The sequence below is a fragment of the Heptranchias perlo genome, unplaced genomic scaffold (assembly GCF_035084215.1).
Source record: "Heptranchias perlo isolate sHepPer1 unplaced genomic scaffold, sHepPer1.hap1 HAP1_SCAFFOLD_60, whole genome shotgun sequence".
Classification (NCBI taxonomy): domain Eukaryota; kingdom Metazoa; phylum Chordata; class Chondrichthyes; order Hexanchiformes; family Hexanchidae; genus Heptranchias; species Heptranchias perlo.
Window position 1 is genome coordinate 3196990 of NW_027139623.1, and position 27912 is coordinate 3224901.

The 27912-nt window shown below is 42.6% G+C and overlaps 1 protein-coding gene across 1 annotated transcript; it reads left to right on the forward strand.

The window, feature by feature from the left end:
* Positions 1-318: 318 nt before the first annotated feature.
* LOC137316798 (leukocyte immunoglobulin-like receptor subfamily A member 3) lies at positions 319-27912 on the forward strand. The gene is made up of 7 exons (XM_067980640.1): positions 319-398; positions 5932-5964; positions 15312-15605; positions 16915-17208; positions 20706-21002; positions 25879-26001; positions 27458-27912. Exons 1-7 carry the CDS (start codon positions 341-343, stop codon positions 27514-27516), a joined length of 1158 nt encoding a protein of 385 aa, XP_067836741.1. The 5' UTR covers positions 319-340; the 3' UTR covers positions 27517-27912.

Sequence of the window (27912 nt, forward strand, 5' to 3'; positions counted from 1 at the left end):
GACACGGTCCCTTCCCAGTAATAGAGATCCTGACCATGATGGGAGCAATCGTTCCAACTAAACACAAATGATTTACGCTGTTTTCTGGGTAAATGGTCCATTCTAACCCCTTCATCCTATGATCACCGTCTAATAGTCAAAGGCCGCCATGTTAGATCATTGCAATGTTCCAAACCCCATCTTATTTCAGGTTGTACAAAACTCTGTGTTGTTACTTTAATTGTGGGGACCAACTCATTCCCACCCAGCGTCTGTATCCGCTCTCAGTCTCTCAACCCTTCCGGGTTTGTCCTTCTGTGAGTTGGAGCAAGTGATTCAGTCGCCGTTCCTCACAGCTCTCATGCCTCAAAATAGCACTTCTTCGAAAATGGATACAACCGCCTTTTTATTGCTGTTTGGTGAGTCGTGAAACAATTTTATACCAATTCCCGGTCTGAGTGGGCAACTGTAAGCGGGAGAGTGAGACTGAACCCGGCGGTGTCCGAACTCCGGTATCTCATAATTTGGTGTGGAGCCTTCTGCATTGGAAAGCATTCAGAGCGGTTGCTTGCTTGTGCTGAATTCTCTGCGGGTCACGGTGAGGGGAGTGTAACGGTGAGGGGACAATCTCTCTTCATATCGGTATTAAAGTATCTCGGATCTAGTTTTTCTTTGACAATTGAATCTATGAGAATCTGTCTGTTAAAACCACAGCTTTGACCAACTGTTGGTCACCTGACCTAATATCTCATTTAGCGGCTCGGTGTCACATTTTGTTTGATAACGCTCCCATGAGGCGCCTTGAGACGGGGTGAAAAGGGGAGATATTGGTCTCCCGATTGCCCAGTTACTGTCTACAGTGTAGGAGTAAGATGTATGTAAAAGGAAAATTCAACGATCAACATCCACTGAGTTTGCTGATCTCCATCAAGGGGCGGGGAGGGGGGTGCGGGGTGGGGATGGGTGATAGCAGCGATACCAGTGGGCTCAGTGCCCCAAAGCCATTGAATGAAATATCGGCCACGTGTCCCCTTATCGCATCTTATTGCATCTCGGACGAGCCCTGCTATTTCTGGCGGGGCAGTGGGACTAGCTTCATTGCTCATGTATGGAGCCGGCGCGGACTCGATGGGCCGAATGACCTGCTGCCGTGCTGTAACCTTCTCTGATTCCATGATTCTATGATACCATATGTTCCATGCTTGGAAGTGAGTATGCGCGTTAGGAGGGTACAGTTATCCAGGGGTCACCACGGCTGACCTCAGGTCAATCAACCCCCTGCACTCAGACATGAGCAGATAATGCGGTGGGGTATTGGAGGGCGGCCCTGAGCAACTCCCTTCGTGAATACACCTCTTTGGGTGAGATAGAGAGAAAAAAGGGAGAAGAAAAATTTGAACACATTCAGTGGTTAATCTAGCAAATATATTTATAGTTATTCAGTTGGTGTTGAGACATTGTTCCTTCTGTCAGAGTTTAAGTTCCTCTTTCTTTGAACTCACTCTCCTCTGAGTTGAAACCGCTTTCTTCCGCCATGAAGCGAACTGCTCTTACTGTTCTCTTCAGTCCTGGCCATTTTCAGTTTGCTTGCTGATTTTTCATTCTCTATTCCATCTTGCATCTCGATTTTAGGGGTTTTGTGATATTTATGTGCGTGTGTGTACTGTCTGTACGAATAAATGTTTCTGGTGAATAACTCAGGCGGCATTCAGCTCTAGGAATTTATTTTAACTCCACTTCCTCCTTCAGTGTGCTGGAATTGAACATGTCACCAAGATACAGATCAACACAATGGGTGGAGACTAATGTTCCACAATGAACGCAGTGCTGCAGCTGCAATTTGTGCTCAGCATTAACCCCTTATCACCAACTTTTCATGCTGTTTTTTGTAATTAGACCCAAGGGCACCTATTGATAATTACCATGGATTAATGGAATTAGTTACAAATTTACACCTCTCGATAGTCCTTATTGAGTTATGGTGGTGAAATGGAGAACAAGGGGGCACAATCTAATATATCCCCTTATTGCTAGCTTAGGAGATATTAGGTGGAATATTAAACATCTCTATCAATTTCAAGTGAATTCAATTCAATTTTATTAATAAATGAATGCCTGATAATCAGTGTGCTCCTGCACCACTATTAGGGGTGGATTTCAAAGAATGAATTAATTACTCGGTTAAAAGCCTATCAGAAAGATTGCCACAATATATTTTCATTCAATATATTTCAACACATTCATGGTTCTGCTACAATGTTCTTACTGTCAGGGGTTCCCATTCTGTTTGAGTGTTGTCCCTAAATAGATCCCCTTAATGAAAGCTTCGAAGATGTTAGTTGCAATATTAAATATTTTTATTCATTTTAAGTCCCTTGAATTGTATTTTATTAATAAATGAATGCCTGAGAATATATCTGTTACTGCACCTCTAATAGTGGTTGCTTTCAAGTGGTTGCTTGGAAGAAAATCAGAAAGATTGGCACAATGAATTTTCATTCAGTGTGTTTAAACACATTCTTGTTCTGCTGACTGTCCTTACTGTCAGCGGTTAAACTTCCTCTTTGTCCGAGGTGAAGCGCTTCTGAGCTGAAACCATTGGCTTCCGTTCTAAGTGTTTGATATCACTGTTAAATTCTGCCTGCAATATTTTCAGATTCTTTACTTATTCATGTTCAATTTACTTCCTCCTTCCATACCGTTCACCCGAATTGTGACATTTGTAACAATGAGTAAACTGTTTGTAAAAGTATCGGTTCCCAGTGAGTTCAAACACCATTCTGTTCTCATTATTTAGACTCCACCTCCTCCTTCAGTATGCTGCAATTGACCACATCACTGAGATATAGATCTGCACAGTGAGTGGAGACTAATGTCCTTAAATAAACGCAGTGCTACTGCTGACCGTTGCTCAGAAAAAAATAATGAAAGGTTTTAATCGAGAAGTTGGGGAGAGACTGTTTCCACTGGCAGGAGGGTCGGCATTTACCGTTTAATCTCCAACGACCACCTTCAAAGATTTGTGTATGTGAATCCCCAGGTCTCTCTGTTAATGCTCCCGCTGTGCAATTTGATCATTTAGGTTATATTGCCTCTTCTCACTCTTCTTTCCAAAATACATCACTTCACACTTCTCTACATTAAATGTCATCTGCCATGTGTTTCCCCATTTTACCAATCTACCAATGTCCTCCTGAGCTCTGCCGATAACCTTCTCATTGCTTACTAACATTTCAAGTTGACAAGAATCATAGAATCATAGAATCTTACAACGTGAAAGGAGGCCTTTCGGCCCGTCGAGTCTATGCTGGCTCCTTGAACGAGCTATCCAAATTAGTAACACACCCCAATTATTTTCTCCATAACCCTGCAGATTAGTCCCCTTCAAGTACATGTCCAATTGCCCTTTGAAAGTTCCTATGGAATCTGCTTCCATCCCCCTTTCAGGTAGTGTGTTCCAGATCTTCGCAAACCTCTTTATGTAAACATTACTCCTCATTTCCCTCTAGTTCTTTTGCCAACTATTTGAAATCTGTGACCTCTGATTACAGACCACTTGCCAGCGGAATCAATTTCACTCGACTTGCTCTATCAAAGCCCCTCATTATTTTGTATTCCTCTATTAGGTCTGCCTTTACACTTACCTGCTCTAAGGAGAACAACCCCAGCTTCTCCAATCTCTCCACACAACTGAAGTCCCTCTTCCCTGGTATCATCCGGGTAAATCTCCTCGTTACCCTCTCCAAGACCTTGACATCCTTCCTAAAGTGTGGTGCCCAGAGTTGTACACTGCCAAGGCATTAGTCACTTCCTTGCAACCATCATGACCTACATCTCCTTACTTACTTCAAATCAAATTACTTCTGCGTTCCAACTTTGGAATAAACACTTTCACACTCCCTGTTGCCTAGACTTTGACCCGCCATTTGTCATCACACTTCTGCGGCTGTGGAACTTCTCAACCACTCCCGTTCTTCAACCGTTGATGCCTTTGCCCCGAGTAAAACGTTTACTCTCTTCTATCCTGATCGTTCCTGCTGGTTTAATTCCAAGGGGTGCAGACTTGAGCATATCTGGATCACCACTGGTTTAGCCATCCATCACCAGATATGGCTGACCCAGAATTAGAACAAGCACGATGTCCTCTCTGAAAACCGCCTGCTGCTCCAGAATGACCCTGGGGACCAAAGATAACCTCCAGCTTCTTTTGCCCACAACACACAATCTCCATAAATCTCTTTCCCAGCCCCCTCCACACTCTCCTCCAACAACAAATACGAGGACCTAGTGAACTTCATGAAGCCTTACAGCACAGAGGAAGGCCATTCGGCTCGTCATGCATGTGCCAGCTTTTAAATGAGCTATCAAATTAATCCCACTCCCCTGATCTTTCACCATCTCTCAGCATTTTTTCCCTTTACAACTTTCTATCCAATCCACTTTTGGAAGTTACTATTGAATCTGCTTCCACCACCATTCCAGATCAGAACAACTTGCGGTGTAACAACATTTATCCTCATCTCCTTCTGGTTCTTTTGCCAATTAACTTAAATCTGTATCATTTGATTCCAGACCCTCCAGCCATTGGTAACAGTTTCTCACTACATAGTCGATCAAATCCCTTCATGATTTTGAACACCCCTATTAAATCTCCATTTAACCTTCTCTGCTCAAAGGAGAACAATCCCAGTTTCTCTTGTCTCTCCACATAACTGAAGTCACTAAGATTAAGACCATCCATTCAGATGCATCTGCTGCATCCCACAAGTCCCAATATCACCAGGCCCAACCTCTCCTAAGGCTCCCCCATCACCCAGCCCTGATCCTGAGCCTTTTTCTAGTTTCCCTCCGATCTCCACGCATGCACTTTCCGAGCTGAGCTTGCCCATTAGACACACCTCCTGCTCCCTTAACCTTATTCGGTTTAAACAGCTGACTACCCAACCTCCATTCCGGGCCCCAAACCAGGTGAAATTGTGAATGGTCAGTTTCCTTAGGTACTGTCCTCCTCTTGCAAAACTGTACAGTGGGTGGAGACTAATGTCCTCAATAAACTCAGTGCTGCAGTTGCCCGTTGGGCTCAGCATGAAGCTTTTAATCTCCAATGTTTCCATATCAATTCCCACCGTTAATGCATCCATCCATCCATCCCATAATAGAGCTCCGACACTTCTATTGCAATTCTGTTTCATGGTGTGGAGATGTGGGAATCTGTAAAAATGCACAATTTTTGGACACACACCCAACCCAGCTGTTTTCCTTTATCTTTCACTCAGTCCCAAAACGGGCTTTTGTGCATTTTGAAGAACTTTTCACGTTGTTTTGTGTCCGTTATGCTCAGCATTAACCCCATCATCTCCAATTTTTAAAATCTCAATTCTCACCGTTAATGCATCCATCTATTCCATATTGGAGCTCCGACGCCTGCACTGCAATTTTGTTTCGTGATGTGGACGCATGTGAAGATCTGTAAAGATACACACACACTCCACACTCCACACCAGCTGCTTTCCCTTGTCAATCAGTGACGGTTTCACTCAGCCACAAAATGGGCCCTTCATGTTTTTTGAACAAGTTTTCATGCGGTTTTGTGTCATTAGGCCCAAGGGCACCTTTTGATACTTGTCGTGGGTATTTGGAATGTTTTACATAGGGTCGTCTCGATTGATTTTATTCAGTTATAGAGGGAATCGAGAACAAGTAGGCATGGTATTAAAATTAGAGCTGGACCAATTGGAGTGAAAGCAGGAAGTACTTTTTCAAACAAAGGGTAGTGGAAATCTGGAACTCTCTCAAGTTCTGGAGAGGGAATTTAACCGAAACGGACCAAAATGCCACCAATGCAATCACACTGAGAAATATCCATAAAACAATTCACGAAAATCAGCTTGTTATATTGATCGTCTAAAGGTGTTGGTGTTCATTTAACTAATTTATATTTTCTCCTTTTAGTTATCTTTGGGGCTCGGCAGAGTGTTTCTCAAGGTTAGTGTCGACGTTTTTCTCTAAAATAATGAAATTCAATAACTAATGTTCTAGACTGCTGAAGCATTCAGTTGTTTTTTATGTAAATGAATTTGATTACTGTAACCAATCGTGTTGTGTCATTCGTAGCAGTAATACAGGTCTGCATCTCAGCAGCTGTCATTGCGAAGGCACTATGGGATATGTCCATGTTATGGACAGTACATCTATACACTTACTCTGTCGTGGGTTACAAAACTGCAAATAGCACTCCAGGTGGAACATAGGGACATAGGAACAGGTGTTGACCATTCGGCCCCTCGAGCTTATTCCTCCATTCCTTTAGACCATGACTGATCTTGCTTAGACCACACTTGGAGTAATGTGAACAGATCTGATCTCCATATTATAAACAGCACATGGAGGGACTGGAGAAAGCGTAAAAAGAATTACTAGGCTGATTCTAGAACTGAGAGGTTATAGCTATTAGTAAAGATTGAGCAGGCTGGGGCGCTTTTCTCTGGAAAAGAGAAGACTGAGGGGTGACCTGATAGAGGTCTTTAAGATTATGAAATGGTTTGATAGGGTGGACGTAGAGATGGTGTTTCCATTTGCGGGGGAGATCAGAACTATTGCTCAGAAATATAAGGTAGTCACTAATAAATCCAATAGGGAATTCAGGAGAACCCAGGGTGTGGTTAGAAGGTGGAACTCGTTACCACCGGGACTAGTTGAGGCAACTGGCATAGATGCATTTCAGAGGAAGCTAGTTGAACACATGAGGAAGAAAGGAATGGAAGGATATGCAGATACGGTTAGATGAAGTGGGGAGGGACAAGGCTCGTGTGGACCACAAAGACCGGCATGGACCTGTAGGGCCGAATGGCATGTTTCTGTGCTGTACATTCTGTGTAATTCTATGTAATTCTATGATCTGAATCTTAACTCCATTTACCCACCTTAGTTCCATATCCCTCAATACCCTTGCCTAATAAAAATCTATCAATCCCAGTTTTGACGAATTCAATTGAGCCCCAGCCTCAACAACATTTTGTGGAGGTATTTCAGATTTCCACTACTCTTTGTGTGAAGGAGTGATTCATGACATTACCCTTGAAAAGCCTAGCTCTAATTTTAAGGTTATACCTCCTCGTTCTGGACTCTTCCCACCAGAAGAAATGGTTTCTCTCTATCTACCCTATCAAATACTTTAATCATCTTAAACATCTCGGTTAGATCATCCTTTAATCTTCCATACTCACCCTAGTCCATGCAACCTGTCCTCATAAATGAACCATTTTGCCCTGTTATCATTCTGCTTATTCTTCGCTGCAACCCCTCCAAGGCCAGTATATCCTTCCTGAGATGCAGAGCTCAGAATTGAATGCAGTGTCTCCAGATGCAATCTGACCAGAGCTTTATATAACTATAGCATAACTTCCAATACTTTGTATTCCAGCCCCCTAGAGATAAGTGCTAACATTCCATTAGCCATTTAAGTTAATTTTTGTACCTGTCCATTAGCTTTTAGTGATTTCTATACTTGGATCCCTAAATCTCACCATTGCGCCACAGTTCCTAGCTGCTCACCATTTAGAAAATAACCTGATCTTTCTTTCTCAGGTCTTTAGCAATTGTCTTCTCCCATCTACACAACTTACTGTGCCACCTAACTTAATGTCGTCAGCAAACTTGGATATAGGGCTCTTGATTTCTTCATCTGTGCCATTTATACATATAGTGAATTCTAAGGCCCCAGTACAGATCCCTGGGGGACATCACTAGCAATATCCTGCCAATTGGAATGCATACCCATTATCCTTGCTCTCTGTCTCCTACGTTCTAACCAATTCCCTACCCATGTCAATAGGTTGTCTCTAATTCCATGCACTTTCCCGGACAAATGTTCTACTTAATGTTAACATCACTTCTTTTGATCTATCCTGCGTTTCGTTTTGTTAGTAATTCAAATCTCAACACTTTGCATGAGCCAGGCATTGGCTAGATGAGTTGAAGGATAAATATGTCATCACCCCGAGATCCCTTTCCTGATTCTCTATGATCTGTATTTCCCTCTTGGGTACTTCAACCCTCCCCAATCGTCATTATCCCAACACATCACTGCTTCTCGGCGTTCCAAAACTCCTACTGTCCCAGGCTTGAATTCCTCGTGAATTAGTCCACAGCTGCTCTCTGTGTCACTCTTGGCATTCTCCAAAAGCCCATCGAGAGCTCTGTCAATCGTTTCATACGGCCAGCAACACCCCCCTCCTCTGTTGCTGATCTTCCCACCCATCGCTCCCCTGAGGTCTAATCTCCCAATCTTTCTTACTATCACACTCACCCGACCCTCTACTAACAACTTGGTCTCTTCAATTGATCAACCAGCACCCCTATCAATTTCCATCGAGAATGATGCTTCACTCACGAGCAAGGCCCTGGCCATGCATGTGGATGTTTGTAAGATTGCGTTGACCAACTGTCTTTGACTGAGTCTTGGCTCACAATGGCAACATCTTATCACTTACTAAAGCCTCCCTAGCGGCTTGTACATTCCAACACATGTCCCTCCAACACATGTCCCTCCAACATGTCCCTCCAACACATGTCCCACCAACACATGTCCCTCCAACATGTCCCTCCAACACATGTCCCTCCAACACATGTCCCTCCAACATGTCCCTCGAACATATGTCCCACCAACACATGTCCCACCACGTATCCCACCGACGTTTTTCCTAACAACATGTGTCCCATCACATATGACAGCACCACCACATGCCCCAACAACACATGTCCCAACAACACATGTCCCACCATATATCCCACCACCACGTATCCCACCACCACACGTCTCACCAACGCCGCTGTGATAGCACTGTGATCCTAATCGTTAATGGCACCTTAGGCTTTTCTCCTGCTCCTCTGGAACCTTCTCTTGCTTCAATCACCTCATCGTGATCCACCCTTCTGACCGCTCCATAATTTGTATTTGTCTACCGACCCCTACCCTCCCACCCCCACCACCCAGTCCCACCCGATTATCTTACCAAGATTTCCTTCCTCAGACTGTTCATTGAGCGACTCCTCGTCCTCGGTGGTTTCAATCTCGATGTCAGCCTCTATGTCCCTCTCTAGCCTTTTTTAACTGCCCACGTGTACCTTCTAAACTTCTCTCTCCATATAAACACTGTTACCCAAATTCACGACCACATCCCCACCACCACCACCCCAACTCCGCCCCCACCCAACCATCACCCGCCGATCTCTGGTGACCTCTCTACTCCTATGGCCATCTGCTCAGCTGCCTATGCTGCTTCCACTCCTTCCCAGCGCCCAACAAACGAAACCTTACTTCTAATTCCCCTAGCCCTAGTCTTGAATTTCATCTTTATTTCTCTCCTATTTCCCGCCATGTCCTCTCTGAACTCAGCTTGTCCATGAGATCCGGTTCCTTCGCCCTAACCCAAGAGAACGCAAAGAATTTTCTTTTCATTCACAAAATGGTGAGACTACCGAGTGGTCCCTCCAACCGTTTTGCGTGTTTATCCAACATTAGTTTGCAGGGTGACCATTGCGTGGAACTAAATATTCCAGGGTACTTGATTTTTAGAAATGATTGTCAAAATGGAAAAGTTTGTGGCGGGGGTTGTGGAGTGTGGTAGCCCTGATAATAAAGGATGCGATGAAGACAATAGTGAGAGAGGAACTTAGCTCAGAAAATCAGGATGTAGAATCAGTATGGGAGCTAAGAAAGAACAAGAGACAGAAAATACTGGTGGGAGTAGTTTATAGGCCTCCTGACAGTAGTTATAGTGTTGGACAAAGTATAAATCAGGAAATTAAGAGGAGCATGTAACAAGGGTAATGTAATAATCGTGTGCGACTTTCATCCTCATACAGACTGGGCACACCAAATTGGCAAAAGACGTTTGGAAGAACAGTTCATGGAATGAATTCGAGGCAATTTTCTGGAACAATATGCCGAGAAACCAAATAGGAAAAAGATTATTTTAGATCTAGTATTGTTTAATGAGGCAGGGTTAATTAATAATATTATGTGTAAGGATCCTCTGGGGAAGAGTGATCAAGATGTGATAGAATTTCATATTGAGTTTGAGAGTGATGTAGTTAAATCTGAAACTCGGGACTTAAATTTAAGCAAAGCCAATTACGTAAGTATGAGGGACAAGTTGCTTAAGGTAGATTGGGAAATTAGATTAAAAGATGTGATGGTGGATAAGCAATGACGAACATTTACAGAAACAATTGATAATTCTAAACGAATATACATTGCCTTGAGGAATAAAGCTGCATGGGAGAAGTGATCGAACTGTAGCTAACTAGACACGTTAAGGTTAGTGGTAAACGAAGAGGCTTACAATGTTGCCAAAAATAGTAAGCCTGAGGATTAGGAGGGTTTAAGAAATCAGCAGAGGACGACCAAAACAATTGATAAAGAGGGAGAAAGTTGAGTATGAATGTAAACTAGCAAGAAATATAAAAACAGATTTTAAGAGCTTCTGCAAGTATGTAAAAGAGAAAGGGATTAGCGAATGTAAACGTGGGTCCCTTAGCGGCAGAGTCAGGAGAAATTAAAATGGGGAATAAGGAAATAGCAGAGACGTTAAATTAATACTTTTTATCTGTCTTCATAGTAAAAGACACGAAAAGCATACTGGAAATAGTGTGGAACCAAGGGTCTAATGAGAGTGTGGAACTTAAAGCAATTATGTTTAGTAAAGAAAAAGTACTGGACAAATTAATGAGGCTAAATGCCAACAAATCCCCTGTACCTGATGGCCTACATCCTCGGGTTTTAAAAGAGGTGGCTGTCGAGATAGTGGATGCATTGGTTTTGATCTTCCAGAATTCCCTAGTTTCGAGAACGGTCCCTGTGGATTGGAAGGTAGCAAATGTAAACCCACTATTCAAGAAAGGAGGGAGAGAGAAAAAACAGAGAACTATAGATCAGTTAGCCTGACATCAGTAGTAGGGAAAATGCTGGAATCTCTTATTAAGGACATAGTAACAGGGCACTTAAAAAAATCATAATATGATTAGGCAGAGTCAACATGTTTTTATGAAAGGGAAATCGTATATAACCAGTCTATTAGAGTTTATTGAGGATGTAACTTGCAGGGTAGATAAAGGAGAACCAGTGGATGTTGTATATTTGGATTTTCAAAAGGCATCCGATAAGGTGCCACACAAGAGGCTGTTACACAAGGTTAGGGCTCATGGGATTGGTGTAATTTTTTAGCGTGGATTGAGCATTGGTTGACAGAGAGCAAACAGAGAGTAGGGATAAACATTTCATTATTAGTTTGGCGGGCTGTAACTAGTGTGCTGCCACAAGGATCGGTGCTTGGGCATTAGTTATTTACAATCTATATTAAAGACTTTGATGAAGGGACCCAATGTAATTTATCCAAGTTTGCTGACGACAAAAAGCTAGGTGGGAAAGTAAGCTGTGAGGAGGTCGCGAAGATGCTGCAAAGTGATATAAACAGGTTGAAGGAATGGGCAAGAAGGTGGCAGATCGAGTATAATGTGGGAAAATGTAAGGTTATTCACTTTGGTAGGTAGAATAGAAAAACAGAATATTTTTAAACGGTGAGAGCCTAAGAAACGTTGGTAGTCAGAAGGATTTGGGTGTCCTTGTACATGAATCACAGAAAGTTAACATGCAGGTACAGCAAGCAATTAGGAAGGCAAATGGTATGATAGCCTTTATTGCAAAGGGTTGGAGTATAAGAGTAAGGAGGCCTTGTTGCAATTTTATAGGGCTCTGGTAGACCACACCTGGAGTACTGTGCACAATTTTGGTCTCCTTCCCGAAGGAAGAATGTAAGCAATCTTACAACACCAGGTTATAGTCCAACAGTTTTATTTGAAAATCACAAGCTTTCGGAGCTTTCCTCCTTCGTCAGGTGAGTGAATGAGTTTACACTCACCTGACGAAGGAGGAAAGCTCCGAAAGCTTGTGATTTCAAATAAAGCTTTTGGACTATAACCTGGTGTTGTAAGACCCCTTACATTTGTCCAGCCCAGTCCATCACCGGCATCTCCACATCACGACTATATTCAAGGCCGAGATCGATAGATTTGTATATTCTAGGGGAATCGAGGAACATGGGGAGCTGGCGGAAAAGTGGAGTTGAGGTTGAAGATCAGCCATGATCTTATTGAAATTCGGAGCAGGCTCGAGGGGCCATATGGCCTACTTCTGCTCCTATTTCTTATGGTCTTATATTCTTATTCCGTTTCAACTTCAGATGCCCGAAAAAACGTGCAGTACCGCCATCTGTCGGTCAGTAATGCTAACACAAAAGATGATCACTGTTCTCAATCCCTTTTGGGCTTGGGCAGAACTTTTGTGTTGCGGGCCGAATCACATAAAATCGACACTGAAAAGTGATAAGCAACTAAATATTTTGAAAATGACAATCTAACATCGATGGTTTTCCTTCTTTATTGTAGTGTGGAGACAATGTCATATTTCCCTTTCGTCAGAAAAGCTTCACTCCCTGACAGGCAGGCGGGGGAATTAGCTGGAGTACCAGTCATCTCAGAAATGTGCATTTTCACACATCACATTACTTTCAAACAATGGGAGTTCGGCCGAAACTTTCCAAAGATATTCACAGTTTTAATATTACTCTGGCTTTCATTTCGAAGCGCTCTGTAGGGGGCTGATTACATAGAATTAGATAGAATGTACAGCACAGAATCGGACCATTCGCTCCTGCTGGTCGATGCCAGGGTTTATATCCCACATTTTAATGACCGCTTCCCCACCCTGCCCCCACAGCCCTCTGTTCCATTCTCCCTCGTGTATGTATCTAGCCCCCCTTTGATGCATCACTGCCACCTGCTTCAACCACTCCGCCTGCCAGCGACTTTCACATTCTCTGTGAGAAGAATTTCCTCCTAAATTCTCAGTTAAAGGGACAACCGGCTTGTCGTAGCTCCAAAACCAAGTTGGGTGAAGTTTCTTGTGCAAGGCAGTTTGTTAGCTCGGCGAGCCAATCAGCGACAGAGGGAGGGGTCAAAGGCCCAGCTTCTCTCTCTCTTTCTCCCTCTCACTTCCTCTTTCCATTTCTTTTTCATTCCAGTTACCTCTCCTATTTCACTACACCCCCTCTCTCTCATTGCTCTTTGCTTATTTGCTGCCTCTCTTTTTCATACTCTCTCTTTCGTCCCACTGTCTCATTGCACTTGTCACTCATTCCCGCCCGCTCTCTCTTTTTATCTTCCTATCCAGTCTCGCTGATAACCCTCTTTCAATTTCTCCTTGATTCTCTCGCATTGTTTCTCATTGTTTCTCTTCCACTCCTATGTTTCATTCCTCTCTGTCACTCTGTTCCATTTGGATAACATCGCCACAACTGCAAATTAAAAGTTGGATAATTGATTTTAGAGTGTGAATATCAATTAATTATTTTAAAGGCAAACACCTGGGAATGAATCGTTAAACAGGGTTAACCACGGTACCAGAAGAATGCTGTAACCATGAGCCAATGGGAAGACTTAAAAAAATTGGATACAGAAACAGGCCATTTGACTCAACAGGTCCGTGTCGGCGTTTATGCTCCACAAGAGCCTCCTCCACCCTATTCCTTTCTCGCTCATATATTAATCCAGCTTCCCCTTAATTGCATCAATACTATTCGCCTAAACTACTACTTGTGGTAACGAGTTCCACATTCTCACTGCTCTCTGGGTAAAGAAGTTTCTCCTGAATCCCCTATTGGGTTTATTGGTGACTATATTATATTTATAACCCCTAATTTCTGTCTCCCCTACAAGTGGAAACATTTTCTCTACGTCTACCCTATCAAATCCCTTCATAATTTTAAAGACCTCTATCAGGTCACCCCTAAACCTTCTGTTTTCTGGAGAAAAGAGTCCCAGACATTTCAGTCTTTCCTGATAAGTATATCTCTCAGCTTTCGAATCATCCTACTAAATCGTTTTGCACCTGTCCAGTGTAATATGGATATCCTTTTTGTAACATGGAGATCAGAACTGTACACAGTACTCAAAGTGTGGTCTAACTAACGTTCTATGCACGTTTAACATATTTCCCTTCGCAGAGATTGTTAAACTAAAATATGCAAGACAGCTGCAATTCTGCTTTTCTGATTCCAGTCGGTTGCTGGAGGAATACAAGGATAGAATTATGGAGAAATTATAACACGCAAACAGGCCGTTCGGCCCAACCACTTCGTGTTGGTGTTTATCCTCCACACGAGCAATAGTCCTAATCCCATGTGCGTGCTCTGCTCCCAATTCCCTTCAACCGTCGATCGAACCTATTCTTAAATGTTGACATGGTCTCTGCTTCATTCCACAGCCTCGCAACACTTGCTTTAAAATGTCCCTCCTGCTCCCTGCCCGAAATACCATTTATATCTGATCAATCTCCACTCGTTCGGACTCCCGGAAACCTCCTGTGTCTCTATACTCGGTTCCAACCCTTCTGAAATTTAAAGACGGCCACTAAATTACCCCCATTCTCCTTTGTTACAAGGAAAACAGCCACAGTTTTTGAATAAAAGAAGGAAGTACCATTTAGTTGGCGCCTTTTATGACCTCTGGACGTCCAAAGCGCTTTACAGCCAATGAAGTACATTTGAAGTGTAGTCACTGTTATAATGCAGGAACCGCGACGGTCAAATTGCACTCAGCAAGGCCCCACATACAGTAATGTGATAATGATCAGATAATCTGTTTTAGTGGTGTTGATTGAGGGATAAATATTTGGCTCAGGACACCAGGGAAAACTCTCCTGCTCTCCTTCGAAATAGTGGCGTGGGATCTTTTACATTCACTTGAGACGGCAGCCGGGGCCTCGGTTTAACGTCTCATCTGAAAGACGGGACATGTGACGGTGCAGCACGCTCTCAGCTCAATATTCAGTCCCAGTGAGGTCATTGATTCTCATCCCCAAGAATGATAATGATGAAATCGAGCCCACCATCACTTACCTCCTTTATTTGAGATTCTAATCTCCACGGTTTAACAGAGACGTTCACTCTTTTTAATCCGGTTTGCACCACAGGCTAAATGACCAGAAATTGGAATTTCAAATCCACGCATTTCCATGTTCCCCTCGTATCGCAGAAAGCAATTTCAGGGCTAAAATCTGATTTTGGAAACAGAACCACAAACTGATTTCTCTTCTCTCTCACCTCAGTTTGATTCCACGAATGACTGGTCAATTCCCGTTTTGTGGAACTTCAGCCCCCGATTCCAACTGTTCTCGAAAACACAGCGCAATCGTTATTGAGTTCCTAAACTTCGACAGTACACGTAATCCACAGATCCATTTTTAATTGTTCTTTGCATTTATTTCACTACAGGTCCGCTTACAACGCCAGGGATATCCCCTGATCAATCGACTGGTGTTTATTTGAAAGGAGAGACGGCTACCATTACCTGCACCGTGACCGGAGACTATCCCAATAAAAACTTCTATTTTTACAGAGATAGACGACTGCTGTCCTCTGATCAGATCATCAAAAAGGACAACGTTGGAACATTCCCGGTTACCAGAGCAGACCAAGGAGGGCGGTACCAGTGCAAATATGAAACATTCATCAATAGCATGTGGTTATCGTCTCAGATCAGCGAGGCTGTGACGGTCACTATAGCAGGTGAGTGAAGGGGGCTGAGATTGTTAATATTTCAACGCCCTTGATAAGTACAAAAATTCCTACTTGATTAAATATAACTGAGTTTAATATTCACAGGGAGGGTCTCTGCGCTCAGCTCCTGACATGGTCTTTGTAACAATGTTTACTATTCACAGAGAGAGTCTCTTCGCTCAGCTTCTGACAGGGTCTCTGTAACATTGTTTAATATTCACAGAGAGGGTCTCTGCGCTCAGCTCCTGACATGGTCTTTGTAACAATGTTTACTATTCACAGAGAGAGTCTCTTCGCTCAGCTCCTGACTGGATCTCTGTGACAGTGTTTAATATTCACAGAGAGGGTCTCTGCGCTCAGCTTCTGACAGGGTCTCTGTAACAGTGTTTAATATTCACAGAGAGGGTCTCCGCGCTCAGCTCCAGACAGGGTCTCTGTAACAGTGTTTAATATTCAGAGAGAGGCCATCGGCGCTCAGCTTCTGACAGGGTCTCTGTCACAGTGATTAATACTCAAAGTGAGGGCCTCTGCGCTCAATTACTGACAGGGTCCCTGTCACATTGTTTAATGCTCAAAGTGAGGGCCTCTGCGCTCAACTCCTGACAGGTTCACTGCAACAGCGAATAATAGTCAGAGAGAGGGAATCTGCGCTCAGCTCGTGAAATGTTCTCTCTAACAGTGTTTAATATTCAGAGGGAGGGACTCGACGTTCAGCTCCTAACGGCCTCTGTAACAGTCTTTAATATTCACAGAGAAAATATCTGCGCTCAGCTCCTGACAGGTCTCAGTAAAAATGGAGTAGAAATCCGCCACGGGCAGTTGTGTAAGACGGACGGGATCGGATCTGTCGTCTGATATCAGCCCGATCCGATATTCAGATCCAGTGATGTCATTGATTCAAATCCCCAAGAATGATAAATAAAAAATCGACCATCACTTCCCTCCTTTATTTGAGGTTCCAATCTCCACGGTTCAGCAGAGAAGTTCACTCTTTGATATCCGGTTTGTACCATAGCCTCAATGACAAAGAATGGGAATTTCAAATCAGCGCATTGTCCATGTTCCCCTCGTATCGCAGGGTGCAATTTCAGGAATAAAAACCTGATTTTGGAAATAGAACCACAAACTGATTTCTTTTCTCTCGCACCTCAGTTTGATTCCACTAATGAATGGTCAATTCCCGTTTTGTCGAAACTCAGCCGGCGATACAAACATTTCCCCTCAACACCGCACAATCGGTATGGAATTACCAAACTTCCACCGTACACTTAATCCACAGATCCATTTCCAATTGTTCTTTCTACTTATTTTACCACAGATACGCTGAAAAAGCCACGGATATCCCCTGATCAACCAAGTGGCATGTATTTGAAAGGAGAGACGGTGACCATTACCTGCACCGTGACCGGAGACTATCGCGATAAAACCTTCCGTTTTTACAGAGATCGCCAACGGCTGTACTCTCATCAAATCATCACTAAGGACAACATTGGAAAATTCAGAGTCACCGGAACAGACCAAGGAGGGAGCTACCACTGTCAATATGGAACCTCCGTCAATAGAAGGCAGTTTTGGTCCCAGCTCAGCGAGGATGTGACGGTCACTATCGCAGGTGAGTGAAAGGGGCGGGAGGAGCAGAGATTATTTAAATATCTATTCAACAGCATTAGGGGTAGATTATGACTAGGCGTTATCGTAGAATGGACGATAGTGAATCGGCAGAGCGTTTCTCATCTCTTCCGGTTTATCTTTACATTGACTTCAATGGAAATGATAATTGGGTGTGTTTAAAATCTGTGGAGTATAAAATGTGCTCGATCGCCCGTTTCAGGCCTCCGCCTCAGACGGATTTATATTCCACTGTCAGAAATTTATGATATCAATCCCGACTAAAATTTTACCTCACAACCCAGGGTGATAGTTGGAGAATAACTTTAAACGAACACGCCCGGCGGAAAGGGGAGGGTTCGGGCGCTAAATTGGGCTGTGTAGCGCCCATTGTTTCGGCCCTACACGGCCTCTTCGATATCCAAGATGGCGTCTTGGATGCTCACGCACGTTTCCAGCGTGATGTGCGCCAGACGCTATTTTAGTATAGGAGTTAGCGCAGGCTAACAAATCACTGGTCACACACACTGCCAGCTATTCAACCATGACAGGCACATCATCCAAACACGCGTCGCACTTTCTTGCAGGAGAAGATGTTGCATATCAGGAAGCAGCAAGTGGCAGTGGCATTTAGCCCATCGAGCCTGTTCTGCCGTTCAATGAGATCACGGTGGACCTGTGACCTAACTCCATATACCTGCCTTAGCCCAATATCCCTTAATAGCCTTGGTTCACAGAAATCTATCAATCTCAGAATTAACTTTCACAAGTGAGCCAACATCAACTGCCATCTGCAGAATACCATTCGAACTGTTTCCCACCCTTTGCATGTAGAAGCATTTCCTAAATTCACTCCAACACGTCCTTGCTCTAAATGTTAGGCCATGTCCCTGCATCCTAGTATTCAAGAGTGGGAGAGTCTCCAAGAACAGTTACAAATGTCTCGGCAGCCAGTAACAATAATCCAGCCACTAATTTGTATATCCTGCATGGTCGCTTTAAATAGCGCCGGTGAGTGTCCTCCAGGCAATCTTAGACACGTTCAGATGGTCGGGGTTAAGACTGTGCGTTGAGTTGTGCGTTAAGTCCCAAAATGGTGTTTATCACTCTAAATCAGCGTTGCACACTGATTGAAGCCATTTTCTCCCTACTTTACATGATTCCGGCTTCATAATCTTCGCCCACTGCTAACTCCAATACCAAGATGGCATCTGGTGCACATCACACTGCAAATGTGCGTTCGCATGCAAGACGCCATCTTAGATGTTGGAGAGGCCACATAGCGCCGAATGAACGGGCGCGACACGGCCTAATTTAGCGTCCTCAGTTTCTCCAGTCTTTCCACATATCTGAAGTCTTTCATCCCTTTTACTTTTCTAGTAAATCTCCTCTGTACCTTTCTAAGGTCTTGACATCCCTCCTAAAGTGTGGTGCGCAGATTTCGCCGCAATACTACAGCAGGAGCCTAACCAGTGTTTTGTAAATGTTTAGCACAACTTCCTTGCTTTTGTATCCTGTAAGTCTGTTTATAAAGAATTCAGTATCCCCTTTAGCGGCCTTCTCAATTTGTCCTGCCACCTTAAAAGTTTAATGAATGTACACCCCCAGGTCTCTTTGTTCCCCCACCCCCTTTAAACTTGTACCATTTAGTTTATATTGCCTCGCCTCATTCTTCCTACCAAAATGAATTAATTCGCACTTCGCTGTGTAAACTTTCATCTGCCATGTGTCTGCCCATTTCACCAGCCTGTCTATGTCCTCCTCAAGTTTGTGACCATCCTCCTCACTTCTTTCTATGTTTCGTATCACCTGCAAAATTTGAAATTATGCCCTGTGCACCCAAGTGCAGGTTATTACCATATATCAACAAAGAGCAGCGGTCCCAACACCGACACATGGGTGACACCACTGCACATTTCATTCCAGTTTGAAAATCAGCCATTCACCACTACTGTCTGCTTTCTGTCTCTGTGCTAATTACGTATCCCCGCATCCACTGCCCTTTAATCTCATGGGCCTCAATTTTGCCAACAAGTCTATTGTATGGCACTTTTTGAAACGCCCTTTGAAGGTCTTTATATAAAACATCAACTACATTACCCTTATCAATCTTTTCCACTACTTCATCAAAGAACTCAATCAAATTAGTCCAACACGATTTACCTTTAACAAATCCGTGCTGGCTTTCATTTATTAACCCATATTTTCCCAAGTGCCAATTAATTTTGTCCCGGGTTATTGTCTCTAAAAGTTTCACCACCATCGACGTTAGTCTGACTGGCCTGTAGTTGCCGGGTTCATCCCTCCACAATTTCCACCCGTACTTTTCTCAGCAAGCTGGGATGCATCCCATCCGAACCGGGTGACTTTTCTACTCTGAGCTTTGCTAACCTTTCACGTGCCTCCTCTTTATCTATTCTCATCCTATCCAGTTTCTTCTCCTTTACTGGAACATTGGCAGTATCCTCTTCCTTAGTGATGACAGGTGCAAAGTACTGATAAGGTATCTCAGTCATGCACTCTGCCTCCACAAGAAGATCGCCTTTTTGGTCCCTAATCGGCCCCACCCTTCCTTTGACTTCCTTTTTACTATTAACTCCACTGAGTGTAGTGTCACCTCACGAGGCTCCTCCAAACTGGCTGGACTTGTCACATTACAGGTTTCTCTGTCAAATAAGCGAAACTGCGTGCCGAGATTTTCAAAATCACCCTGTTACTCAAGTACTTTAATGAATTACATTCTGGTTTTCCATATCATCTCACTGGGTTGGATTTCGACAGCAACGCCCAAACCTGCGACCTCCAACACCTAGAAGGACAAGGGCAGTAGCTGGATGGGAACAGCATCACCTCCAATTTTCCCCCAAGTTATAAATCATCTCGACTGAGGTACATGCCACCGTTCCTTCATCGTCACTGTATCAAAATCCTGGAACTCCCCACCTAGCAGCATCGATGGAGCACTTTCACCACATGGAGTGCAGCTGTTCAACAACGAGGCGGCTCACCACCACCTTCTCAATGGGCAATTAGGGACGGGCAACAAATGCTGGCCTGCCCAGCGTTGCGCTCATCTCAGAGCCCGCTAACACTTAACTCCTTTATTTGAAATGGGAATCTCCACTGTTTAGCGGAGACGTTCATTCTTTTTAATCAGGTTATGGCTCGGCTAAGCTACCACAAATGCGAATTTCAAATCAATGCCTTCCCTCTGTTCCTCTGGTATCCCAGAGGGAAATTTGAGGGATAAACGCTGATTTTGAAAATAGAACCCCAACTGATTTATTTTCTTCCGTTTGATCCCACTAATGAATGGCCAATTTCCCCCTTGTATATACTATACTCCTCAGTGCTTACAACTTCTATATCACGTGTCATCTGCAAACATTTGAAATTATGCCCTGAATACCTACGTCCAGGTCATTGATAGTTTGGTTCACAAAAAATAAGTCTGTATTGCGGTTGAATCGATCGTCACTACTTTTTCCTTTCGAATTACAGGTCTACCCAAACCAAATATATCAGTGGATTCTAGTCTTGTTTTGAAGGGTGGAAAAGTTACCTTTAATTGTACAAACCCCCGGGACCATCCTGGCTTCACATTTTACTTATACAGACACGGAGAAGCGAATTACTCGGATGTCCAGACTGCTGCTGCACGGGACAGTTCTATCACCTTCACCATCGCGAATATAGATCACACCGATGGAGGAAATTACACCTGTCTGTATAAAGGGGATGTGAGGGGAAGGCTGCTAACGTCGGCTGAGAGTGACCCTGTACATATAACTGTAAGAGGTGAGTGAGATTCACACAGTAACTGTGTTCATTTCTTCTTCATGAAGGCTGAATCGGTTGTCTTATTTAACAATGAATGAGTGAATGAATGAAATAAAAATCAATGAACGATTCAAAGAATCAATGAATCAATGAATCAGTCAGTGAATCAACGAATCAATCAAAGAATGAATGACTCAATAAGTGAATGATTCAACGAACCACTCAATGAAAAAAACAGAATTATTGTATGAATGAACGAAGGAGTGATTGAATCAATCAATCAGCCAATCACTCAATTTGCAAAATAGTTAAAAAGTGAATGTATCAATTTAAAAATCCATGTATCAACCAGAGACACATTACGATGACGCCAATACTTTCAGACGTATCTAATTATATGATGTTTGAAAGGATTGAAATACGTTCTCTCGTCCTCTCGTTCCGTTTTCCCAGTAACACACTAGGTCGTCGGTTGTCTAGCAAATTCGATGCTGATTCCTAATTTCCGGACAGGTACCCATTAAATTGTTGTGCATTTAATATATTTGTTTTGGCAATTTTACGGGGATTACTTTCCTGTCAAACAAGATAACAATTATTAAAAGCAAAATAATGCGGATGGTGGAAATAATAGAATCATAGAAATTTACGGAACAGAAGGAGGCCATTCGGCCCATCGTGTCTGTGCCGGCCGAATAAAGCTATCCAGCCTAATCCCACGTTCCAGCTCTTGGTCCGTAGCCCTGTAGGTTACGGCACTTCAAGTGTATATTCAACCATTTTTTGAATGCGATGACGGTTTTCTGCCTCTACCACCCTCTCAGGCAGTGAGTTCCAGCCCCCACCACCCTCTCGATGAAACAATTTCTCCTCAACTCCCCTTTAATCCTTCTGCCAATCACTTTAAATCTATGCCCCCTGGTTATTGACCCCTCTGCTAAGGGAAATAGGTCCTTCCTATCCAATCTAACTGGGCTCCTCATAATTTCATACACATTAATGAAATCTCCCCTCATCCTCCTCTGTTCCAAAGGAAACAACCCCACCCTATCCAACCTTTCCTAATAGCAAAAATTCTTCAGTCCTGGCAACATCCCTGTAAATCTCATCTGTACCCTCTCTAGTGCAATCACAACTTTCCTGTAATGTGGTGACCAGAAATGTATGCAGTATTCTAGTTGTGGCGTAACCAGTGCTTTATACAGTTCTAGCATAACCTCCCTGCTCCTATATTCTATGCCTAGGCTAATGAAGGAAAGTATCCCGTATGTCTTTTTAACCACCTTATCTACCTGTCCTGCTCCCTTTAGAGACCTGTGGACATGCACTCCAAAGTCGCTTTATTCCTCTACACTTCTCAGTATCCTACCATTTATTGTGTATTCCCTTGCCTTGTTTCCCCTCCCCTAATATATTATCTCACACTTCTCCGGATTGAATTCCATTTCCCACTTTTCCGCCCAACTGACCAGACCACTGATAGCTTCCTACCGACCATAGCTTCCTTCCTCACTATCATCCACATTAACTCTAACCCTAACCCATTTTTTGTATCACTATCACCCACACGGCCAATTTTTGTAACACTATCACCTATACGGCCAATTTTTGTACGATATGAAATAAAAACAGAAAATGCTGGAAATAATCAGCAGGTCAAGCAGCATCTGTGGAGAGATAAACAAAGTTAACGTTTCAGCTCGATGACCTTTCGTCAGAACTAGTAACAATTCCGGTGTGATGCATTCAAGAAAGAAAACTTTGATTGAATTGTTACCCGCTGTGGTGCAAATTTAATTATACCATCAGGAAAACGCAGACTTTGAGTTGTTCCTCGCTCCCGCTGTTTGCATTGAATGTTTCTAGATTCAACATAGAGTGGGTAAAAGCTCAATTATTTCCAACAGTTACAATGGGTTCCTCCTATACATGTTTCAATCATATTCACAAGATACGCAATAGTATGCACAATGTAAAGGTTAATTCCGAGTTACTGACTTGCCTTACAACAATCAGTGTATTCCCATTGCAGCCAGACAGAGAGATGAACAAACACACACACACACACACTCACACACACGAATTCCCACATAGACTCATATACACACAGACACTCATACACGCATAGAGGAACACACTCACATAAACACACACACTCATATACACATACATCCCCACACACAATCATACACACAAACACATGCATACACACATACACACAGAAACACACTCACAGAAACACACACACACACACTCACAGACACACGCACACATCGTTCAGCTCTATCCGTACAGCATTCCCCCTGTGATGCCAGTCTATCCGACCTACAAAATCCCAGTGTTGAGAAGCTAAGTTATCTAATCCTCTGATTACTCTGTTTCCTAATGTTTGCCAGTGATTTAATTCATTCAGGCTGGTCGAAATATAAGCCAGCCTTGTTCGAACGTCTTTCACTTTGTACATGGACATGTATTTAGGTAAAATCAGATCGAGTTCCTTAACCTGGAAAAGTTTATCTTTCCAACGTCATATACACAAAGTCAAGTCTCACAATCCATTCAACATATGTTGGAAACGGCGAAAGGGTCACCTTTAATTAACAGAGGCTGTTGCTGGAACAAATCTGATGAGCCCAATTATTCAGATAGCTACAGTGTCAGAGAACAAAATAGATAAATGGAGAGCGATTAAAGACATCCCCGAGTGAGTCTGATAATTAATGCCGAGCAAAAGAACGTAAGAACATATAAAATTGGTGCAGGAGTAGGCCATACGGCCCCTCGAGTCTGCTCCGCCATTCAATGAGATCATGGCTGATCTTTGACCTCAACTCCATATTCCCGCCCTATCCCATATCCCTTGATTCCCTTAGTGTCCAATAATCTATCTATCTGAGACTTGAATATACTCAACGACTGAGCATCCACAGCCCTCCAGGGCAGAAAATTAGAAAGATTCACAACCCTCTGAGTGAAGAAATTTTTCCTCATCTCGGTCCTAAATGGCCGACCACTTATCTTGAGACTATGAGCTCTAGTTCTTGACTCTCCAGCCAGCGGAATCAATCTCTCAGCATGTACTCTGTCAAGCCCTCTAAGAATTTCATATGTTACAGTCAGATCACCTCTCATTCTTCTAAACTCCAGAGAGTAGAGGCCCATTCTACTCAATCTCCCCGCATAGGACAACCCTCTCCTCCCAGGAATCAATCTATTGAGCCTTCGTTGCACCGCCTCTAAGGCAAGTGTATCCTTTATTAGGTAAGGTGACCAAAACTGTACACATTAATCTAGGTCTGGCCTTACCAGAGCCCGATATAATTGCAGCATGACCTCCTTACTCTTATACTCCAACCCCCTTGCAATAAAGGCTAACATACCATTTGCTTCCTGATTGCAGGCTGTACATGCATGTTAACTTTCTGTGATTCGTGTACAAGAACACACAAATCCCTCTGATTACCAACATTTCTTCGTCGCTCACCTTCTAAATTTGTATTCTTCCTACCAAAGTGGTTAATTTCTTATTTCCCCACATTATACTCCATCTGCCACCTTCTTGCCCTTTCACTTAACGTGCCTACACAGCCTCTTTGCTTCGTCCACACAGCTTACTTTCCCACTTAGCTTTCGATATTCAGTAAGCTCGGATATATTACACTCCCTCCCTATCTAAGTCATCGAGGGAGATTGTAAACAGCAGAGGTATAAACACCAATACTTGCGGCACCCAATCAGTTACAACCTGCCAACCCGAAAATGACCCGTTTATTCCTACTCTCTGTTTTCTGTCCGTTAACCAATCCTCAATCCATGCTAATATATTACCCCCAATCCCATGAGCCCTAATCTTGTGTAACAACCTCTTGTGTGACACGTTATCGAATACCTTTTGAAAATCCAAATATACCACATTCACTGGTTCCCCCTTATCTACCCTGTTAGTTGCATCCTCAAAAAACTCTAATAGATTTACCAAACACGATTTCCCTTTCATTAAAACGTGTTGACTCTGCCTAATCATATTATGACGTTCTAAGTGCCCTGTTACTCCGTCCTTAATAATAGAATCTAGCATTTTCTTTATTACTGATGTCAGGCTAATTGGCCTATAGCTCCCCTTTTCTCTCTCCCTCCTTTCTTGAATGGAGTGATTACATTTGCTACCTTCCAATCCACGGGGAACATTCCAGAATCTAGGGAATTCTGGATGATCAAAACGAATGCGTCCACTATCTCTTCAGCCATTTCTTTAAAACCCCATGATGTAGGCCGTCATGTCTAGCGGATTTATCGGCATTTAGTGCCATTAATTTCTCTAGTACATTTTCTTTACTAATCTTAATTTCTTTAAGTTCCTGACTCTAATTAAACCTTTAGTTCACCACTATTTCCGGTATGTTTTTTGTGTCTTCTGCTGTGAAGGACGATATAAAATATTTGTTTAACGTCTCTGCCATTTCCATAGTCACCATTATAATTTCTCCCGTCTCTGCCTCTAAGGGACCCACGATTACATTCCTAAATCTCTTTTGTACTTACTTGTAGAAGCTCTTACAATCTGTTTTTATATTTCTTGCCAGTTTACTCTCATATTCAATTTTCTCCCTCTTTATTATTTTTTTGTGGTCATCCTTTGCTGATTTCTAAAACCCGCCCAATCCTCAGGCTTGTGACTCCTTTTAGCAACATTGTACGCCTGTTCTTTTAAACTAATGTTATCCTTAATTGTTCTAGTTAGTCATGGTTGGATCGCTTTCCCGTGGAGTTTTTATTCCTCAAGGAACTGAGAACATCATTTCTGAGTCAGGTTTATAGAGCGATCGCGTAATGTGGTTGCAGTGGAAACGTGAGAATTACCCATTAATCTTCTCCCCTTCATTTAATCTTCTAGGTTCTTATGTCAAATTTGATTCAAGCCCAATTCGTTTGTTTCTCGCCACATTTATCCTGTTTGGGACTATGGTTATCCTGGGGATAGAGTGCAAACCGAAAAAGGTCAAAAAGGACCGTGATGGTATGTTTGAAGAATTGCTGAAATGGCAAAATATTTCATATTGGACGAAAGTCAAAAAGGAAGAGATTTTGTTTCTCATATCGGTCTATTATTAAGTATTAATTTTCATGTTATTAAATATTGGCACTACGACTAAAGGCTCTCCTGATGCTTAAATTCAAGGGACGTATAATGTTTCTCTTCCACACATAATGCGGATAACCTACATATTATTTCCTCACACATTGTCAGTGCAAAAGAAGCGGTGAGAAAGACACAACAACGTGACTGGGTGGCGTGAAACTAACATAAAATGACAGAGTTGTAAATTACTACCGGATTTAACGTATTTAGGATGGTCCTTTGCAAATTCCTTTTTTTTTACATCGATTATATCTTAATTAAAATATATTTCACCCTTTATTAATATTTACAAATAACAGTTGCAGTTGCAGACCCCTGAGAGTTTACATTTAACCACACTCCCACCAAACGGCACAGTTATGCAAAATCATTTCAACCCTGTAAAAAAATCTGGAGATATATTTACTCAAAAAAAAACTGTTTAAAATGCAATAATCACTTTACCACCTAAAAACTGTCAACACAGTCACATTTATTGAATCGATGTGCATCATGCCTTTCTATCAATACAAAGAGTTTGATAAAATTCAACCAGTCACTACTGTCGATGGAATTCAACCATTAACATCCAATCAATTACTCACTGTCTCAGGTAGGGTAGCAAAACTTAGACAGAAAGGCAGCGATTGTCAGATAAGCACATGCAGAAAAATAAAGCTTGACATGTTATTGACATAACTAGGAAATTGGTTGTAACATCGCCCAAGATCAATAGATGAAAATGTGTTCTACATTTTCGAGGGAGCGACGGGGTTTAAAGGGAAATTTCGCTCGCCCGCTCCACAGCGCCACCAACGGGCCGAACTCTACTGCTGCATGATTACAAGCATCTGTTTTCATCAGCAGTCTCTGTGTTAAATGCTGCCACAAGATCGTGGCGAAAAGTCATGACAACTGGAAGTTGTACGGGAAATGCACACTGACACAAAAGTTTTAATAGTGGTAGTAAATGGTTGGTAGCGTTGTTCTTGATCAGTTGATGAGCATAAGTTGTTTGAAGATAAAATAAATGGCGATGAAAAAAGAAGAGAAGCTTTAGAATTTTATTTCACAGCGCTACCTGGTATCCAGAACCTGCAACTATCACATGACAGTTGATATCGCAAAACTGAATGGGAAATGTTGATATGGCAATTGGTCACATCAAATCTTCGCACAAAAGACTTTCCGAAAAGTAGGCCAACTGGAAATAGGTTTTGTGAAGCGGATGTGTGCGCCCTAAAGAAGATTTTTAGTAATATGTAGTTATTTAGTCGATTGATGTCATGAAGACTTCAGTTCATCACTTGCTTGCGCAGTCTTGTTGATACCCATTTATTTTGTCTTTTGGCAGACCACGTTACTGAAGAGATACATTCTGTCGAAAGGGACGATGAAGAGAATGCTGTTTAAGCAGACGGATGGATGGATGGTCGGACGGACAGACGCCATATAAATCTGCTATTTTCTCCACAACAGAGTTTGACAGTACACCAAACGGAACGACTTGATTTTTATATCAAATGTGGATACAATAACTTTCGATATCTCTTTCTATCGATAGTTTTGGGTATGTGTGTGTGTGTAAGATATAGATACAGGCAGCGATAGTCGTGGTCTCTAATGATTAACATCCATAACGATCTGTAAAGTTTTATAGCATTCACTTTTGGAATTACTCAAATACAGTTGAATTGTTGCAGTCTACCTGTTTTATGGATTTGATTTTGTTTCTCAATATTTGTAGACGGTTGACTTGTTCCGGGTTCATGGAATTGAATCGGTATTTAAGTTTGTTTTAGTACTACT

Bases quoted from the DNA above. Each gene is read 5' to 3' on its own strand.
- LOC137316798 (XM_067980640.1), top strand. From the start codon at position 341: ATGCCTCAAAATAGCACTTCTTCGAAAATGGATACAACCGCCTTTTTA. The intron at 399-5,931 runs GTGAGTCGTGAA...TTCTCCTTTTAG, and splicing joins CGCCTTTTTATTGCTGTTTG to TTATCTTTGGGGCTCGGCAG. The intron at 17,209-20,705 runs GTGAGTGAAAGG...TTCGAATTACAG, and splicing joins TGTGACGGTCACTATCGCAG to GTCTACCCAAACCAAATATA.